Source organism: Loxodonta africana, chromosome 1 (assembly GCF_030014295.1).
Source record: "Loxodonta africana isolate mLoxAfr1 chromosome 1, mLoxAfr1.hap2, whole genome shotgun sequence".
Lineage (NCBI taxonomy): Eukaryota > Metazoa > Chordata > Mammalia > Proboscidea > Elephantidae > Loxodonta > Loxodonta africana.
In genome coordinates this window covers 201,554,455-201,576,223 of record NC_087342.1, presented here as the reverse complement: position 1 = coordinate 201,576,223, position 21,769 = coordinate 201,554,455, and the positions used below count along the sequence as shown (strand labels likewise).

The window sequence follows — 21,769 nt, the reverse complement described above, 5'->3', positions numbered from 1 at the left end:
CATATATTCAAGGAGAACCTGACACTGAAGACTGAATGACAGGTGACACCACAAAACCTCTCCCAATATCTTCTACCAACTCTGAAGACTGAAATAAGTCGGAGTTGCAGCAAGAAGGCATCTTGGAGAGATCAAGAAGAGAAGAAGATAGAGAGAGAAAGTGGTAGGGAATAATGTAGTCACCCACTCATTCAGCAAGTTGTATTGCTCACCTGTGGTGCACTGAGCAATGTCCCAGGCAGTAGGGATACAGTGATAAGTGAGAATGAGCCATACTGTCCTCCTGTAGCTAGTGGTGGGGACTGGCAATAAATAAGAGCATAAATACATAGATAATACAAGTTCAGGAGGAGAGAAGTGATAAATTTTAGATGGAGATAAGAGTGATAAAAAAATAAATGAAGGAAAAGTGAAATAGCACCTTGAGGGAGAGTGATTTCGTATATGATTGCCCCATAAGGTGATACTTGAGTCAATACTTGTAGGAAGTGAGCAATGTAAAGATCTGTGTGGAGAGAGTTTTAAGCAGGGATGATAGCAGGGCAGATGGCCTTGAGGGGGCATGAGGTTGAAGCACATCTGTTGAGGCCGTACAATATAGTGTTAGAAGGATGCATAGAGGCTTTTTGGTACCAGACTGCCTGGCTAGTAATCTCACCTCCCTCAGTATAGGACTTTGAGCAAGTCAATTAATCTCTCTAGGACTCAGTTTCCTTATCTAGAAAATGGGGCAATAGTATCTACCTCACAGCATAAATGTGAAGATTAAATGAAGCAATCCATATAAAGTATATCTAGTTCAGTGGACTCAATGTACTTAGTTATCAGAGTTATTAAGTATCTGGCCATGGTCTAGACACAATGTTAATAGTTGTTTTTAATGGCAAAACTGACCTAAGTAGGCATTCTGCTTAAGCCGCTCCCCAGAACACACCATGTGTTGTACACAGGACATGCTCCACAACCCTGTATTGAATTATGATATCATGATCATTTTCACACTCAAGCTATGGCTGCTAACCAGAAGGTTGGCAGTTCGAATCCACCAGCCACTCCTTGGGAACTCTGCAGGGGAAGTTCTACTCTGCTCTATGGGTTTGCTATGAGTCGGAATCAACTTGATGGCAACAGGTTTGGTTTTTGGGGGTTTAAACACCACTCCAGTGGGCCAAGACAAAAGAAAATAGATTTTTGGCTTTGGGGAGTCTAGTTCAACCCTGGATCACCTACAATCAAAACGGCTTCCCAGGAAACCAGACAGGTTTTACAGAAAGTCACAAAGCTTTGTTCTAGTGTAGGTCAAGGTGAAAGGTGTGGTTTAGGCTGAGATGCACCCACATGTCCTCTCTCCTAAGATGACACACCTAGTTTAGCCTATATGCTCTGTGCACACATGAACTCTGTCCTGTTCATTGTTGCTTTCCCTGAAGCCTAACATAGGACTTAATCCACGATAGGGGCTCAATAAATATTTGTTGGATGAATCAAAAAAATGTTTCTATAACTCCCTCAGCTTCTGGGTTTGATATATCCTGGTCTTCTCTGGTATGAATCTGAGTCAATGTTTAGGGAATGAGAAATGAATGTGGGTTGTGAGGAAACCTGTGCACATATGGCTGAAAATTTTATCTGAATAAAGACGCTCAATTGAGGATTCAGGGTTATCTCCAATATTTGGAGACTAAAGAAGGTTCATGTTTAAAATTTACTAAAATTAAGGCCATTAAGAATTTTAGGGTAGTAGACAAAATGTTCATTCTGAAGTTATTCCATTTTTTCTCCAAATATTAAACCCAGTCCCTTCCCTTAGAAAAAGAATGACATTAGTCACACAGTGGGATAATTGTTCCTACCTTGGTTTAATAACTGAATGTATTTAAACTTGATTCTTTACAAAGAAAAAAAAAAAGGATTTGAAGCAATTCCTTTATGGTTTTCTAAGAGAAATATGTGATAATCTGAACCTGGAATTTGGAGTAGGAGGAGGTTGTTTTTTCTTACCTGATTAGCATTAGGGTTTCTAGAAATATTTCAGTGGATAATCTCAGGCTTAAGAACCACACTAAATCCCTTAAATATGAATGTGCAATTAAAGTTAACGATAGTAATAATAAAGGATATGTGCAGAAAAATCGTGTCATGGCCACAAGTGAACTGTCAAGAAATGTAAATAGGCTAAGATTTTATCCCACTTGCAAGCTCATGAGTTAGCCTGTTGAAGTTTCATGGATGCTAGCAAAAGACACAAAATTCCTTTGTTAGAGACAAAGGAGAGTGTATTACTCACAGAGATAGTAATAGCCAGAATATCAGCCTTTGCATCAGTTCCCAGGCTCCAATCTCCACAGGGCAATGTGAAGCGGGCTAAATGACGCCTACACACACAGTGGTTTGTTTTACTGGAGAAGAACCCCCAAGCTTAGGGAAACTGCATCTTCTATAATGGACAGTAAACCACCTGATCTTTTCATCAGAGGGAGACACTATATCTTCCTGGGCTGTTTGCTATAAAACACCCTTGGAAAGATCATCTAGAACAAAGGCAGTCAGTGCAGTAGTGTCACTAGGGGTGCCAGGGGTGAGGACCACACCGGGTGACACTATCAGAGGAAGTGACACCAAAATGACTGTCTTTAAAATTTTCGTGCGATGTTTCAGCAGAAATGTATTATTTTTTATAAAAATATCCCTGTAGTTAGCTATAACAAAAACATCTTGTGTAAGCCCAGCTTACATACGAAGTTAAAACTCTATGCTAATTTAATTTTTGAACCGTCCAATGCCTTCCAGTCAGAGCTGTCATTATCACCCAATTACAATGAGGCTTCAAATCATGCAGGTTCGCCTGCATGCACGCTACAAGCACACTACGAGCATGCAGTGTTGTTTTTGTTGCTGTTGACGTTTTTATAGTCGCTGATTTTGTTGAGTTTTCTGGTGTTTTAACTACAACATTGTGGTAATTAGCATTTGTTAACCTATATCAATAATTTTTTTGAGAACAAAGTAGTAATAAAAGGAAAAGAAGGAGTGATATACGGAAATTACGATTTATGAGTAACGTTAGCACAGAAAACATTACTAAGGATTCTGTATGGTCTGGTATGGGAGGAGATCCATGGGGTTGGGGAGACACCATGAGTTACCACACTGGGTGACACCAGTCCTAGTGAGGCCACTGACTCAGCGCCTCTGCTAGCAAGATGTGCAGAAATGCTGGAGACTCATGGAGAAATGTCTCCCAATGTACATAACCTAAAAAGTCCCCTTTTCTACTTTAAATAAGAAACAAGAATTTTTTTTTAAAAAACCTAGTTTTTTGTTAGGTTTGTTTCAAGGACATTAACCAGCCTTTTAAAGGAAGGGCATTAATCAGAAGCAGGAGAATAATCTGCCATAACACTTCAATTTAGGTATTATACCCAAATAACACTAGCTATTTGAAAATAAACTGTTCATGTAACATTTTCAGCTAAAGATTATGACAATTCCGGGGATGTGGAACAGTAGGTCCTAATTTGGAAGTTTACTTAGCTGCTTTGCTATAAGACGCAGAGGTTTGTATACCAGAAGTAAGTCAAGTGTATCAAAAGAGATAATGATATTCTTCATATTTCCTTTTTAGGCTCCAGGCCCCTAACATTAAAAATAACACAATAACCAAAACCAGTTGTCATCCAGTCGACTCTGACTCCTGGTGACCCCTTGTGTGTCAGAGTAGAACTGTACACCATAGTATTTTCAGTGGCTGATTTTTTGGAAGTAAATTACCAGGCCTTTCTTCCAAGGCACCTCTGGGTGAACTCAAACCTCCAGCCTTTCAGGTAGCAGCCGAGGGTGTTAACCATTTGCACCACCCAGAACCAACAGTTAAAGCCTTTCCAAGTGCTCGCCTTCCATTTCCACCATTCTATGGGATAATTATAATGGCGCTCTAGTGGTGCAAAGGTTTGTAGTTCAAGGCCACCCAAGAACTCCACAAGAGAAAGACCTGGTGATCTACTTCCGTAAAGGCTGCATCCAAGAAAACACCATAGAGCAGTTCTGCTCTGTCAGTTAAGGTTGCTATGAGTTGAAAGTGACTAGACAGCACCTAACAACAACAATGGGATAATTATGGAATCCTGGGTGGCACAGTTAAGCACTCAACTACTAGCCACTAGGTTACCAGTTTGAACCCACGCAGGGAAGCCTTGGAAGAAAAATATGGCTATCTGATTTTATAAGGTCACAGTCTTGAAAACCCTAGGAGTACAGTTTTACTGTGCAAAATATGGGGTTGCCATGAATCGAATCAACTTGACAGCAAATGGTTTTTATGGGATAATTACACACCTTTAGAGAAAAGGTATATTGCATAAATGGTTCTTTTTGAACAGGAGAGTTTTATTATCAAAGGTAGCCATTATACAATAATATCTACACAATGGGTTTGTGGTGTGTCTACCTCAAAGCCTTTCAAAGCTTTTTCTTTCCTCTTTTAAATCCTAGGTTCCAGTCATCACTAATTTTAACATGAATACCCCTTCTTTCTGACCAATGAATTAAATTAAAGTTCATTTCTATATGGATGAAATAGTGAATTAGGTTTTCTGGTGTTATTTATTAAAATAATGCAGTTTTGTTTGTGCTGCATGTATATTCATGTATATAAGAGAGCATACAGTGAGCACAGTCATGGAAACAACCTAGACATAACCAAACACCTTGAAGAACTGAGCTACTGAGGGCTATGGACCATAGTCCCGGAGGACAGCTAGGTCAATTGGCATAACATAGTTTATAAAGAAAATGTTCTACATCCTACTTTGATGAGTAGCGTCTAGGGTCGTAAAAGCTTTGGAGTGGCCAAACTAAGATAGAACTATTGGTCTTTTTCTATCTGGAGCAAAGGAGAGTGAAGAAAACCAAAATCTCAAGTAAACATTTGTCCAAAGGAGTAATGGACTACAGGAGCCACAGCCTCTACCAGCTTGAGACCTGAAGGACTAGATGGTACCCAACTACCACTACCAACAGCTCTGACTAGGATCACAATAGAAGTTCCCAGTTAGAGTGGGGGAAAAGATGTTGAACAACATACAAATTCAGAAAAAAAAAAAAAAGACCGGATTTACTGGTCTGAGACTGGAGAAACCCCCGAGACTATAGCCCTTAGACACCCTTCTAATTTGGAACTAAAGCCATTCCTGGAAGTTGCCTTTCTGCCAAATAAAAGACAGAAGATCCTAGAGGGTCACTGTGAGTTGGAGTCAACTCAATGGCACTGGGAGTTTTTATAAATAAGCAATAACACACGTGAGGAAAGTGTTCTTTAGAACAGTCATCTACATGAGACCCAAAAGGCAACATATGCCCAAAAGCAAAAATGAGAAGGCAGGAAAACTGGAGCAATGGAAATGGGGAACTCAGGGTGGTAATGGGAAGAGTGCTGACACATTGCAGGGACTGCAACCAATGCCATTAAACAATTTGTGTATAAACTCTTAACTGGGAAAATAATTTGCCCCATAGGGTTTCCAAGAAGCACCTAGTGGATTCAAACTGTTGACCTTTTGGTTAGCAGAGTGAGCTCTTAACCACTTTGCCACCAGGGCTCCATCATTACAAATAACTGTTGGATTCAAAGGATTGAGTGACACTGCGATCGTAAAATTTCTTCAACTCCCCATCTGTTTTCATTATTCTTGAGAACAGTAAATTTCGTCTTTCTAAAAAGGTAGACATGTATCATGTTATTCTAGAAATAAGTGACATTCACTCACAGATACATAGTAAAGGATAAACTTCCTATCCATCTCGTTAAGACAGATACTTCCAATATTAATTTTCACTTTTAATTTTCACTTATCTAAAAATTCATAATATATTTCTATAGTTTTGACCTATTTTGAATACCGTGTTGCTATAATTTAAAAATGAATGGTGCTGGTATCAAATAGTTATAATATTTAGATTCCACTGGAAACATTTAAAAGAGTAATATAACTGTTCTATTTTAAAGTATTAGGGTTTGTAACAATAGAAATTGCATCCTTTGCTATTATTTACATCTATGATGAAAAAATGTTAGATGTCAACTTAAAAATTAAAGAAAAGTAATTAGTTTCTCAAATTATTTTAAATGCTATATAAGCAAGAAATTTTGGAGACTGTTACGGAATTCTTATTCCTAATTGGTACCTGATTGCAAATGGGTTTATTGAGGATTATTCCATTTAGTCCAGCTTTCCCTAAAATATATATATTTTTAAGTCATTTCAGCTGGTTTTGACTAGAGACCATTAGGACAAAAGCACTGGGGAATGTTGAGGCTGTATTTCATTGTTTATCATGGTTTGTAATTTAAGTAATCCAGGACACTCTTCTTGAATAAAGTATTTATTTTCCAAGAGAAGGCCTGAGTGGGCACAACTCAAGGAGACTGAGAGAAGTGGGAACATAAAAAGAAAAAGAAATTAAAGCTACCACAACTTTGCTGATGCTGGAGACGGTGGCCTATAGTGGAGTACATTTTTTAAAGAAGATAGTTTTTCCACTTAGGGAACTTACGATGCCAGAATTTAAACATCTGGTTGGAAGGAAATGGGCATATTCCCTCTTGATTTCACATTTTGAGTATCCCTTTTGCAGTCAGAGAGCTAGGTATGCCGCATACTGCTTGCAAAGGCAATAAAAGCTGTAGGATTTGGCCTCTCTGTCAAATCAATTCTGCAGTCTGAGTGTAGAACTTTCTCCAGCGTTGCTAGGCGTTCTCTGGTAAGGGTTCCAAGACCTCCATGAGTCTTTCAAACACTGGCCTAGTATGCCAGGTGGTTCAGGAAGAGCTCAAGCCAAATGGAAAGTGTGCAGAGCTTAAATCTGAGAGCACAGTGGTTGAATGACACCTTCTGTGGGCAAACTGTGGCAGTGGTCAGAAATACATAGGAGGGAGGAGATAAGCATGACAACTTACACATGGAAGGGCTAAGTCCCACCACCTATCTGTTTGTCATACTGTGGTGGTTTGCATGTTGCTATGATGCTGGAAACTATGCTACCGGTATTTCAAATATCAAGAGGGCTGGTGGACAGGTTTCAGCAGAGCTTCCAGACTAAGAAAAACTAGGAAGAAAGACCTGGAGATCTACTTCCAAAAACTAGCCAATGAAAACCTTCTGGATCACCACAGAACATTGTCCAGCTCACTTGCTTTGGACACATCATCAGGAGGAATCAGTTGCTGGAGGAAGACACTGTGTTTTAGTAAAGTAGAGGGCCAGTGAGGGTGAGGAAGACCCTCGGTGAGATGGACTGGCACAGTAACTCCAATGGTGGACTTAGAGATCCTGGCAATTGTGGAAATGATGCAGGGCCAGGTGATGTTTTGTTCTGTTGTACATAAGGTCACCATGAGTCAGAGTCTACTCAACAGCAGCTATCTATCTATCTCTATCCAGGGCTAAGTCATTTCGATTTGAGTGACCCCATTAAGCCAAGTCCATCTCATCAACTGGACACAGAGAAACTTCACCATATTTATTATTCATAGTCTTTTTATGACACTCCGTGCAGCCATAAACACTCTGTCTGCAGACTTCGCCTGAATCAGCAGGTTCTGATGGGCAGGCCTGGTAATTTGATACCAGGTGAGCTACAAGTTCCGATATCTATGGACAGTTACTCCCAGGAAGTTTAAAATGTCTTCAGTTGTTGCAGGACTTAACAACATGGGCGCACTATGACATTTATAGGGCACAAATTGCTGAGGTAGTGCTGGAGTTGAATGGACTTGAAACTGTAATAAGAGTCAAGGAAAATTTTTTCAGGGCTTACTAAACTTCAGTGGCTGTGTTCCTGAAGAGTTCAGAATGTCTCTGTTTTGTCAATATGTATTCTGTGGATTCCTCGCAAGCAAATAGGACAGAGCAGTCCTAGTTGGCCTATCATGGGGTTAAGGGATAAATGGGATGCCTTTCTCCCTTGTGATGGGGCAGTGCTACCCAGGGAGAATGACCACTTCTACTGGCCAGTGAAAGGGAGCCCTCACATGTGGCAATATCTTGATTTTACTTGGGGAGACATCATGCCATCTAATGGCACGGTGGTTAAGAACTCCGCTGCTAACCAAAAGGTTGGCAGTTTGAATCCACCAGCCACTCCTTGTGAAAACTATGGTGCAGTTCTACCCTATCTTAGAGGATCGCTATGAGTCAGAGTCAAGGTCAACGTTTCCTCCCCCCACAAAGCATCAACTTTATTTAAATTTTTTTGTCCTTTTTTTTTTAATTGTACTTTAGATGAAGGTTCACAGAACAAACTAGTTTTTTTATTAAACAGTACAGCTATTGTTTTATGACACTGGTTAACAATCCCATGACATGTCAACACTCTCCCTTCTCGACTTTGGGTTTCCTATTACCAGCTTTCCTGTTCTCTCCTGCCTTCCAGTCCTTGCCCCAGGGCTGGTGTGCCCCTTTAGTCTTGTTTTGTTCCCTTGGCTGAAGGGTGAACCTCAGGAGTGACTTCATTACTGAGCTAAAAGCTTGTCGGGGGCCATACTCTTCGGGGTTTTTTCCAATCTCTGTCAGGACAGAAAGTCTGGTCTTTTTTTTGTTTGTAAGTTAGAATTTTGTTCCACATTTTTCTCCAGCTCTGTCCGGGACCCTCTATTGTGATCCCTGTCAGAGCAGTCAGTGATGGTAGCTGGGCACCATCTAGCTGTACTGGGCTCGATCTGGTGGAAGATGTGGTAGTTGTGTTCCATTAGTCCTTTGGATTAATTTTTCCCTCTTGTCTTTAGTTTTCTTTATTCTCCCTTGGTTCCGAAGGGGTGAAACCAGTTGAGTATCTTAGATGGCCACTCACAGACTTTTAAGTCCCCAGGTGCTACTCACCAAAGTAGAGTGAAGAGCATTTTCTTTATAAACTATCTTAAGCCAATTGAGCTAGATGTTCCCCGAGACCATGGCCCCCACAGCCTTCAGCCCAGCAATTCGGTCCCTCAAGGAGTTTGGATGTGTCCGTGGAGCTTCCATTACCTTGCCTTGGACAAGTTGTGGCAACAGGTTTTGTTTTTTTTTTTAATTAACTTTTATTGAGCTTCAAGTGAACATTTACAAATCAAGTCAGAGTGTCACGTATAAGTTTATATACACCTTACTCCGTACTCCCACTTCCTCTCCCCCTAATGAGTCAGCCCTTCCAGTCTCTCCTTTCTTGACAATTTTGCCAGCTTCCAACTCTCTCTATCCTCCCATCCCCCCTCCAGACAGGAGATGCCAACACAGTCTCAAGTGTCACCTGATATAAATAGCTCACTCTTCATCAGCATCTCTCTCCTACCCACTGTCCAGTCCCTTTCATGTCTGATGAGTTGTCTTCGGGGATGGTTCCTGTCCTGTGCCAACAGAAGGTTTGGGGACCATGACCGCCAGGATTCCTCTAGCCTCAGTCAGACCATTAAGTGTGGTCTTTTTTGTGAGAATTTGGGGTCTGCATCCCACTGATCTCCTGCTCCCTCAGGGGTTCTCTGTTGTGCTCCCTGTCAGGGCAGTCATCGGTTGTGGCCAACTAATTCTTTTGGTCTCAGGATGATGTAGGTCTCTAGTTCATGTGGCCCTTTCTGTCTCTTGGGCTCTTAGTTGTCGTGTGACCTTGGTGTTCTTCATTCTCCTTTGATCCAGGTGGGTTGAGACCAATTGATGCATCTTAGATGGCCGCTTGTTAGCATTTAAGACCCCAGATGCCACATTTCAAAGTGGGATGCAGAATGTTTTCATAATAGAATTATTTTGCCAATTGACTTAGAAGTCCACTGAAACCATGGTCCCCCAACCCCCGCCCTTGCTCCGCTGACCTTTGAAGCATTCATTTTATCCCGGAAACTTCTTTGCTTTTGGTCCAGTCCAATTGAGCTGACCTTCCATGTATTGAGTATTGTCCTTCCCTTCACCTAAAGCAGCTCTTATCTACTAATTAATCAGTAAAAAACCCTCTCCCACCCTCCATCCCTCCCCCCCCTCATAACCACAAAAGTATGTGTTCTTCTCAGTTTATACTATTTCTCAAGATCTTATAATAGTGGTCTTATACAATATTTGTCCTTTTGCCTCTAATTTCACTCAGCATAATGCCTTCCAGTTTCCTCCATGTTATGAAATGTTTCACAGATTCGTCGCTGTTCTTTATCGATGCGTAGTATTCCATTGTGTGAATATACCACAATTTATTTAACCATTCATCCGGGCAACGGGTTTTTAATAGGAGAAACATCAGTGCTTTTAAGAAAACTTCCAACTGTTATTATAAGCATCAACATATTAAATCCTCATATGGTGGTCTTTAATTATGAACTGGAACAGAACTCTGCTGTTCTTTCCACTCCAGGCATTCATAACATCTCTCCAGAGAACACTGAGGCCTGTAAGAATCGTGCACTCTCTTGTCCCTAAGTCTTCCATGGAAAGACTTACTGCAGTAAGTTCCATCCAGCTGCAAGCACCACTTTCAGATTTTTATTTCACTCTCTCTCTGAAAATCTGTGACGTTATGGTTTTGAAATCATTGCTAAAATAATATTCTTCTTTTTATGGGCTTGACAGACTCTATATTAGGAGGTCCAGCCATCTTTTTCAAAACATTTATCAATTGTTGAAATGCCCATGCCCAGTTGTTAATAGTAAATAAACCAAGGTTTCAATTCCTGAATTCTTTGTATTAGATTTAAAAAAAAAAAAAGGAAGTATAAGCATTCTGCAATGACAAATTTTTATTGGAAATGTCAGGTACAGGGTTTGCCAGCCATAAAGTTCCTATCAGAACAGGTGCTGATGGAAATCTCTTTTACAATATTTATTTCATTACTTATTGACTGGTTAAACTGCCCAAGGACCTGGCTTAGCTAAAAAAAAAAAAAAAAAAAGCTGCTGTGTGGAATTTAGGACAGACTTTCAGTGTGGATCTTAGATTCTTCTCTGAAAGCTCCTGACAGTTCAGACTGAGCACATATAACTAGTGCTTTGCACAACTGTCCCATCTTCTTATTGGCCAGATCCACCACATTCTACAACAGTAGAGTCAGGTCATTCTCATCTGAGGTCAACTCGACTCTGATGAGCCCAACAGTGACTCTCCCAAAACCCCACCAGATAACCCCAAGAGACCATCATGATCAAAGGTGGAGAGGGAAAGAAGACGGTCGAGAGGTGATGAGGTGGGGGTGAAAGTGGAGCAAGAAAACTTGCATGACCTTTTCCATTAAAAGAAAATGGGAGGGTGCCCTCTCTCCCTGACCTCTCCTCAGGGCCACTAGAGCAAAAGGTGATAAGGAACCCCTTAGCTCCACTCCAACCAGTGGCATGAGGGCAATAGGAAGATTGATTTGTGCACAGATGACTTAGGTTAAAAAATGGAATTTGTATGATTTTATTTTGTATTGGTCCAAGGGCAAGTCTTCACTCCCAAGGCCTCATTAGAATTACAAAGAAATCATTCCGCTCAGAGCCAGATCCCCAATCTTGCAAAGCTCAGACAACATTACCTGATTTGTACTGGTCTCATTATGAGAGCAAAGTGCTTCCACCAGGGATATAATCTGCCAGAACCTAGCCAAGGTCTTCTGGGACAGGGGTAAGTGGAGAGGTGATATGGAATTTTACTTTTAAACCCCCTATTATTTAAAATATGTTGCTTTTGTTACAATCATCTTTCATGCCCTAAATGTAACCTATGTAAATTCATTTGGAGAAGATACCAGGAAAAAAAATTCCATCCTCTGTGATTCAACTTATTAGTCTTATTTTAAAACATCAAATTCACTACAAAGAGATGTTTTCTCTACAGAATGTGATCTTATCAAGAGAGACAAATTGTTAACGTATAGGCACAGCTCAATTCTGGCGCAGATGGCTGAAGTGGCTGCTGGCAGTGGGACCTCTCTCTGACTTCTTGCTTTTTCCTCCTCTGGGCTAGGATTATGGGGCTCGTCGGTATGTGTATCTGTTGCCTTCAAGTCAACTCCAACTCCTAGGAACTCCATGTGTGTCAGAGTAGAACTGTGCACCATAGGGTTTTCAGTGGCTGATTTTTCAGAAGTAGATTGCCAGGCCTTTCTTCTGAGCTGCCTCTGGGTAGACTTGAACTGCCAGCCTTTTGGTTAGCAGCCAAGCACTTTAACCATTTGTGCCCCACAGGGGCTGGTCAGTGTATAAACGCAGACTTTCCAAAACAAGGGGAATTAGCCAGCAGTGAGCCAGGGCTGGGGCAGCTTCCCAGAACTTCTTTCCTCAGAATCAAAAGTGCTTACAATCCACTTGTATTTATTCATTAACAAATGTTTATTGAGCTGCTACCAAGAGAGCACAGTAATTAAAAAGCATGCATTCCAAAGTCTGGCTGCCAAGGGCTCAATACCACCTCTGCCGCTCACAAACTCTTGTGACCTTAGCAAGCCACTTACAAGCTCTGTGACCTTAGCAAGTTATTAACTCTTCTCAGCCTCAGTTTCCTCTTCTGTCAAAGAGGGATTGTAATCATTCCTACCCTGTAGGGTTTTTGTGAGCATCAAGTGAGATAATGTTTATAAAGTGCTCAGCCCTCTGGAGAAACCCTGACAGTATGGCCCCTGGACACCCTTGAAACTCAGTACTAAAGTCACTCCTAAGTGTTCACCTTTCAGCCAAAGATTAGACAGGGCCATAAAACAAAATGAGACTAAATGGGCACATCAGCCCAGGAGCAAGGCCGAGAGGGCAGGAGGGGACAGGAAAGCTGGTAATGAGGAATCCAAGGTCGAGAAGGGGAGAGTGTTGACATGTTGTGGGTTGGCTACCAATGCCACAAACAGTATGTGTATTAATTGTTTAATGAGAAACTAATTTGCTCTGTAAGCCTTCATCCAAAGTAAAATTAAAAAAAAAAAGTGTTCAGCCCATAGTAATGACTCAGAGCTATTTCATTAAGGAAACTGGGTTTGATAGGTTGTGAACAGAAGACAAGTTAATTTGCTCCTCAACTGCCCTTTCTAACCCCGTCAGGCAGGTCCCATAACATTCCCTGTCACTCTTAGATAATAAAAAGTCCTCTGATTTATTTTAGTGCCAAGAAGAGTCTCATTTCAGAAATTCAAATGTTTCGCCTGGTATAATAATCAAATCTTTGAGCACTATCTAATTTAGAGCTTCTTCTCCACCTAGCTTGTCATTGCCCTAGGCCAGGAAGCCAAGAAGGAGAAGGGAGATCAGTGGGCTTCCCATCACCCTCCTAACTCTATTTCCTAGCCACTTAGCTGTGATTTTGGACTTCTTCAAGGTCAGAGGGAAAGGAAAATACAGGAAAGGGCACAGTCTCATAGCAGGTGTGGCTGGGATCTGGCACTAATGCTGTTCGCTTGGCAGATGTCCAAAGCTAGCTGTCTTGTTGCTGCCAGGCAGGTAGAGCCAGCTGCCCCTCCCATTTTTGGTTTTCAGGTCAGCATCAGTTACTAGCATCTTTCGTCCCACCCAAGTCCCTGGGACCTTTGTCAAGCTCTCCCGGTGCTTCTCCTAAATTCTTTCTCACCCAGCTGGAGGTGAGGAGAAAGCATATCGCTCCTCCATCCTGCCCAGGTAGGAAATGCCGCAGCCGTCCAACCACAAATCCATGCAGGACCAAGACAGTGATGGCGGGCTTGCACAGTACAATGTCAATGCGTTTTTGTTAATTATACTGTCCCTGCCCACTTTTCCCCTTCTTTTAGTGCCCTGGCTGGTGCTCAGCGAGATTTTTCCTGGTGGGATTAGAGGACGAGCCATGGCTTTAACTTCTAGCATGAACTGGGGCATCAACCTCCTCATCTCTCTGACCTTTTTGACTGTAACTGGTAAGAAATCGTTACTTTCCTCTAATGTATTTTGTTTCCTGACAGCAAATATTAGGGAAATGCATCCACTTAAAAAAGATATTAATATGGATATTTTCAAATGTATTAAAAAGTAAAGACAATGGCAACAAACCTGATATCCCTGCCACCCAACTTAAATGGTTATCAATCATAACCAATTTATAGCCCCATCTACTTTACTCCCCAAATTATTTCGAGTCATATCCCAGACATAATGTTATTTTGTCTGTAAATTTCAGCATGGATCTCTAAAAGACATTTACAAAATATAGCCACAATATCATTATCACACACATCTAGAAATATGAATAATTCCTTAATGTGAAACATCCACTCTGTGCTGATAGTCCCCCAATTGTCTTATCCTTGTTTTTTAGTTTGTTTGTTTGAATCAGGATCCAAATACATAATTTACAATTGGTTGACCAGTCTCCTATAATTTGTAAGTTTAATTGCCATTTCTTTTTTTGTTATTGTTAAAGAAACTGGGTCATTTGTTTCATAGAGTTTTCCTCAGTCTGGAATTGACTGATTGCATTCATGTCACATGTCCCTCTGTCCTTTGTGTTTCCTGTAAATTGGTATTTACATCTAGAGGGCTGAAGAGATTTGGATTTTGTTGGCTTGCAAACTTCTGCACAGCCGATGGTGATGTATCCCTCCACCTGGAATACGTATTATCTAAAATATTTCTCTAAGGAGAGTTTCTCCTCATGAACTATTTGGCTACCCTCAAATATGGACCATATAAAAAAGGCAAATAACTGACACTTTCTCTTTATTTGCCACCTTTCAAAATAATGAGATGGCCCCCCAGCGTTCTCCAAAACTGACCAATGAATTGGGGTTCCTTTTCTTTTTTTAAATATATATGTTCTTTCATATATTTTTCTATATATGTTAAAAACCAAACCCGTTGTCATTGAGTCAATTCCAACTCATAGCAATCCTACAGGACAGAGTAGAACTGCCCCATAGGATTTCCAAGGAGCAGCTAGTGGATTTGAACTGCTGACCTTTTGGTTAGCAGCCAAGTTCTTAACTGCTGCACCACCAGGGCTCATATATATATTTATACATATGTTTTTTTTTCACACATCCACTTTTGAAAACTAACTTTTGGAATTGCTGTTTAAGCATGGTTTGGGATTTTATATAAATATTTGCAATGCGTATGTCCTTCATTTTTTAAAGATAGCCCAAGACTAAAAGAAATAAAAGTGCTGGTCATTATCTCATGAGCACTGACTGTACCTTTCCTACCCTCATCACATACTTAGATACGTGCCCTTCACCTTCACACACATGTACACACATATGTACACACATACCTTATCTGCTCTTTGAGACAGAGACATAGAGATGATGAGGGATGAAAACAGCAAATCATCCCTGGGAAGGACAGTTAATATATTAGATGAGCAATGAAGACTTGGAAGTTCTCAGTCAACATCCTGGAATGATCTGAAAACCTTTAGATGACATTTAATTGAAATGAGTTTGAAATTCTGTACTTATTTTGAAAAAAAAAAAATCAATTTCTCAAGTACAGGATAGAGATATCTAAAAGATGTAAGGGTTCTACTTGGCAACAAGCCCTTGAATGCCAAAACTCTTAATGTAATTTTAGAGATCAAGAGTGCTCCAGTTAGACAAACTTACTCTGCAGTGGTCATGACACAGCTGCAGTATTGTGCTCAGCAATAATTTAAGAGGATGATTAAATATTGTAAAGAGAGTGCTTAAAAATTACAGTGTGTCCACCAAAGGAGAGCGACTTGGATGAGGAGGGCATGTCACCTATGATTTGTGAAGAACGTTTGGAAGAGTTCAGGATGTTTGACTTGGATGAGAGGATATTCAGGGAAAGGATGGAGATACATTCAAATATTTGAATGGATGTCACGAAGCAAACAGGGAGGAGGAGATGAAGTGTGTAATGTCAAAGGACAAAGCAGGACCTCCAACAGAATTTACTGAAAGGTAGATTTGGACTCTAAGTAAGGTAGATTTAACTTCACAGTTTTTGTGAAGTGGTGAGCTCCTTGTTACTGAAAATTTTCAAACAGAATTGGGGAACTGATTTGATGAGATGACCTTCTTGGTTTGTTCAGGTTCTTGTATTCTAGTTTTATGTCCCTGAGAGGGAAGCAGAACCAATTCTACAATATCTTTATTAAACAATCACTTAGGCAAAACCCTGTGCCAGCAGCAAAGGAAAGCACAGAGGGGTGGGGGTTTAATTAAAATTGCCAAAAGAACTGCAGTGCTGTTCTTTTTTTCCACTTCTCCCCACTGCAGCACAACCAACTGATAGACAAGTGGGTAATATGCTTAGATCCTTCTCTGCACTTACTAAAGCTGCCTCAGTATACAACTTCCTCAGTTAAGTTTTCTAGAACAGGCCAACCATGATTTGTGGCTGCAGCTGCTAACTAAAAGGCTGTTTGCAACTCTTAAATCTGTGGTTGGCCTGAGCTTACATTCAAAAAGAGTCAGCTTTTTTCTCACTACTCCCTGCAACACTCAACTTTTCTGCTGTTCAGCCAGGGGGGTGACACAATTTCAGTGGTGGACACCAGTGCTTTGGGGGCTCCCCCTCACCAGTAAATGGGCCTTACCTTCAATCAGTGAATACAAAGGGACCGTACCTTTGACTAGAAATGCTCAAAGGAAAAACTAGGCTGGTAGGTGAAATCCACTGAAAGCTTGGGAATCCTGCTTCTTGCTGATGCATCTTAGCAAGTTGATAGCTTTCAGTGGAATCATTATCACTCTTTTCTCTGAACCCAAGAAGAAACATTACAAATAGAGCTCTTAAAAAATGATGAACTGTACTTCGGGCCAACATGGCACCATAGACAGAAGTACCACTCTGTCCCTCCACAGCAAAGACCTGAAAAACCAAGTAAAACAGAGACAAATGTCATTGCCGGAAACCAAAGTGTCAAATGAAGAGATGAAGAACTTAGCCAAACACCGAATGGAGTAAGAAACTGACAGAGGACCGAGACGGAGGAGAGATACGTGCCAAGGTTTCTTATCAACTAACGCAGTAGGGATTCACCATCTTGGACTCCTGTCAGAGATCGGCTGACAGGAAGCTCGGGAAATCAGCTTCACAGAGCTCCCAGCAGGAGACAGAGCACCCAGTAACCAGTGATACACACTTTCCCATCCCCTATCCTCTTGCTGCTGCTCTACATCTGAGCTTCCTGGCTGGCTGTGGTGGCTCAGCGGGCTGGGAAGTGTAGCATCCATTACTCTTGAATTCCCCCCACCCACATTGCAGATCCACGGACAGGGAGCTCATGAAGTTCCCAGCAAGAGACAGAGCACCTGGTAATGAGCGATATATGCTTTCCTAACCCACACTCTTCTTCCCCTCCCGCTTTGGCCTCCTCTGCTTCCCACCAGCTACAGTCTCTTAGCCAGGAGGCAACTGCTTCTGCCCCAGGCCACTTGGATTTGCCCAGTCCACACTGGCTGGGAGGCTGAGCTGGGGTTGCTTCTTTCCATCTCTTCTGTGCCTCCCACCACTTCCTCCTCCTTTCTCTCAAACACCTGGCTCTGTATGCCATCTTTGCTTCTTCTTGAAAGGCTGTGAAGCCCTGCTTGACTGAGGATCCACTCCCCTGGCCTGTGACACCGTGCTGGTGGGATCCCTGGGGCTTTTTTTTTTTTTTTTGCTTGTTTTGTTTTGCTTTGTTCTGTTTTGTTTTGTTTCTTTGTTTTCTTTCTCTTTTTCACACTTGGGAACCCCTTCTAGCTGGGCTGTACTGCACGGCCTAGGGGACACTCCCCAAACCTGCACAGCTGTGTAGATGAGATCCCTGGGGGCATTTCTTTTTCCTTCTGTCTTTTTCCTGCTCTGTCTTTCTTCATTTCTCAGTTCTCTTCTGTCTATATTTACCTTCTTTTCTTATCTCCTGAATACCTGGTGCTATGTGACATATATACTCCCTCTAGCCAAGCAATACTGTGCATGCAACCTGGGAGACTTTCCCGGTCTTCATGGCCACATTGGTGGGACCCCTAGAAGCCTTTCTTTTCTTCTTCCCTTTTTTTTTTCTCTTTTCCATATTTTTATCTAGTTATTTTTTCTTTTCATTTTTGCCTCTCTCCATTTCTCAGGTTCTTATCTCTCCACTCCAATGACAAGCTCCCTTTGCACTGTGTGTGTGTGTGTGTGTTTGGCTCCTGTTTCTCTCTCCTCTTTCCCATACCCATTCTACCATCCCCCTTCTTTCCTGCCTACTTACACTGTGCACTGAACATCATGCCTCTGAGCAGCATAGACACAGCCTACTGGAACCTGCCCTGCACTGATTCCTGGTCTTCCGTGTTGGCCCTAGTACATGCCCCAAACAATCCATCCCAGCCCTTCCCCTTCAGCTAGACCTGTGCTGCTGCACCATAGCTGAGTGACTGGCCCTGCCCATTGGACAAAGAGGTGAAAAGTATTGCAACTACAGACAAGCAAACAACAAAGAACACACAGCCCACCTGCTGAGACATAAAAAACCAGGATGAGACAAACAAATTTACAATTAAGAAACTAAGAAAATAACTAAAGAGTGTCCCAAAGACAGCAGACAATATCAAAACATTAAAAAAAAAAAAAAAAAAAAAAACAGGGCAGGATGGTTCCAGTAGGCACGGAAAATAAAATATCAAATGACTTTCCAGTAGAAGAAAAGGTACTAGAACTACCTGTTAGGGAATTCAAATCTCTAATATTCAGAACTACCCAAGAGTTAAAGCAAAAAGCAGACAAAAATAGACAAATTTATGGAAAAGGCAGAAAATTTCAAGGAAAATACAGACCAAAAAAAAAAAAAAAAAGGAATAATTCAGGAAAATAATACAGAAACAAAATGCCAAAATAAATGCACAACTAGAAATCATACAAAAACAACAATTAGAAATCCAAAAGATAAACAGCAAGATTTCAGAAATGGACAGTGTCAAAGAAGGGCTGAGAAGAAGGTTTGAAATGATGGAAGACAGGATCAGTGAAATTGAAGACAAACACTTGGATACAACTCTGTTTGGGGAAAAATCAGAAAAAAGAACAAAGAAAAGCAAACAAACCCTGAGAATTATGTGGGATACAATCAAAAGCAAAACTTTGCAAGTGATCAGATTTCCAGAACAGGGGGAGAAAATGAAAACACAGAGAGGATCATTAAAGAATTGCCAGCAGAAAACTTCCCTAATATCATGAATGATGAAAAGCTGACCATCCAAGAAGCTCAACAAACTGCATATAGGATAGACCTCCAAAAGAAAAACACCAATCACACTCGCTAAAACCAAAAACAAAGAAAAAATCCTGCAAGCAGCTTGAGAAAAACAAAAAAGTCACAGAGGCAAAACAATGACTAAACTCTGATTATTTGGTAGAAACCATGCAGGCAAGAGGGCAATGGGATGACATATATAAAACTTTGGAAGAAAAAACATTGCCAACCACAAATAATAATATCCTGCAAAACTTTCGTTCAGATATGATGGTGAAATTAGGACATTTCCAGATAAACAGAAATTAACGGAATATGTAAAAACCAAACCAAACTTGAAGAATTATTAAAAGGAGTCCTTTGGTCTGAGAACAAAAAACATCAGACCACAGCCTGAATCTAGGATGCACGATTATACCAGCCAGATACCAACCTAGGAAATAAACTCTCAAGGACTATCCAAAACCAAAATAATTGCAACAGGGAACCAGAGAGGTTAATCTGTAAATGACAACAACATCAGAACAATAAAAGAGGGAATAAACAGTGTAGGTATAGAACTTTCTAACAGAGAGGAAGGCAAGGTGATATGAAGTAATAATAGCCTGGTTCAAACCTCACAAGATAATGGTAAATTTCAAGGTAACCACAAAGAAAGTTAATAAACCTACTCATCAAAATAAAGAAGAAAAACATAAAGCCTCAAAAAAACAAAATCTACAAAAAAGAAAGAAATCCACAAACAAAAGGAACTCAGCACAGGAGAGGAATAAAGAAAATGTTACCACCACAGAAAAAGGCATTACAAAATGACAGCAATAAGCTCACACCTATCAATAATTACACTGAATGTAAATGGCCTAAATGCACCCATAAAGAGACACAGAGTGACTGAATGGATAAAAAAAAAAAAAAAAAAAAAAAGGATTCATCAATATGCTGTCTACAACAGACACACCTTAGAAACAAAGATGTAAATTTATTAAAGATTATAGGATGGAAAAAGTATATCAAGCAAATAACTACCAAAAAAGAGCAGGAGTGGCAATACTAATCTCAGATAAAATAGACTTTAAAACAAAATCCACCATAAAAGACACTAAATAGTGATTAAAGGAACAATCCATCATGAAGACTTGCCATAATAAACATCTATGCACCCAATGACAGGGCTCCAAAATACATAAAACAAACTCTAACAGCACCTGAGAAGAGAAATTGACAGTTCCACAGTAATAATAGGAGACTTCAACACACCACTGTCCATAAAGGACAGAAGATCTAGAAAGAAACTCAGCAAAGATACAGAAGAGCAAAAGAGCACAATCAGCCAACTTGACCTCACAGACATTTATAGAACACTCTACCCAACAGCTGCAAAGTACACATTCTTTTCCAATGCACATGGAATGTTCTCCAGAATAGACCACATCTTAGGCCAGAGAGCAACCCTCAACAAAACCCAAAACATTGAGACAATACAAAGTATCTTATCTGACCACAATGCCATCAAAGTAGAAATTAACAACAGGAAAAGTAAGGAAAAAAAAAAAAAAAAACAAGTACATGGAAATCAAATAACACCCTGCTTAAAAACACTGGGTAATAGAAGAAATCATAGATGGAATAAAAAAATTCCTAGAATCAAATGAGAATGAAAACATATCATACCAAAACCTTTGGGGCAGTGCTCGGAGGTCAATTTATAGCGATAGATGCACACATCAAAAAAGATGAAAAGGACAAAATCAAAACATTAGCTACACAACTTGAACAAATAGGAAGAGAACAGCAAAAGAAGTCCACATCCACCAGAGGAAAGGAAATAATAAAGATCAGAGCCGAAATAAATGAAATAGAGAATAGAAAAACAATAGAAATCAACAGATCCAAAAGTTGGTTCTTTGAAAGGATCAACAAAATTGACAAATCACTGGCCAAACTGACAAGAGAAAAACAGAAGACAAAAATAACTCAAATAAGCAATGAAATGGGGGACATTAGACCCAACAGAAATAAAAAGGATCATAACAAAGTACTATGAAAAACTATATTCCAACAAATTTGAAAACCTAGAGGAAATGGACAAATTTCTAGAAACACACTACCTACCCATACTAACACAAAACGATGTTGAAAATCTGAACAAACCCATAACGAGAGGAGATTGAAAAGGTAGTAATAAAAAAAAAAAAAAAAACTCCCAACCAAAAAAAGCCCTGGCCCAGATAGCTTTACTGGAGAATTCTACCAAACATTCAGAGATAAGCTTATACCAGTACTACTCAAGCTATTTCAGAACATAGAAAAGGAAGCAGTACTTCTGAATTCATTCTGTGAAGCCAGCATAACCCTGATATTAAAACCAGGCAAAGACACCACAAAAAAAGAAAATTACAGACCAATATCTCTCATGAATATAGATGCAAAAATTCTCAACAAAATTCTAGCAAATAGGATTCAGCCTCATATCAAAAAAATAATAAACCACAACCAAGTAGGATTCATACCAGGTATGCAGGAATGGTTCAACATTAGAAAATCAATCAACATAATCCACCACATAAATAAAAAGAAAGAAAAGAATCACATGATCATCTCAATCGATGCAGAAAAGTCACTCGACAAAGTCCAACACACATTCCTGACAAAAACTCTCAATAAA

At 40.3% G+C, this 21,769-nt stretch overlaps 1 protein-coding gene across 1 annotated transcript in view; it reads left to right on the top strand.

Annotated features, from left to right (window-relative positions):
- SLC2A12 (solute carrier family 2 member 12) overlaps positions 1-21,769 on the top strand; it is a 78,826-nt gene that overhangs the window by 33,941 nt on the left and 23,116 nt on the right. Inside the window, 1 exon segment of the mRNA XM_010591111.3 lies at positions 13,718-13,840. Coding sequence (XP_010589413.2) covers positions 13,718-13,840 — 123 coding nt within the window.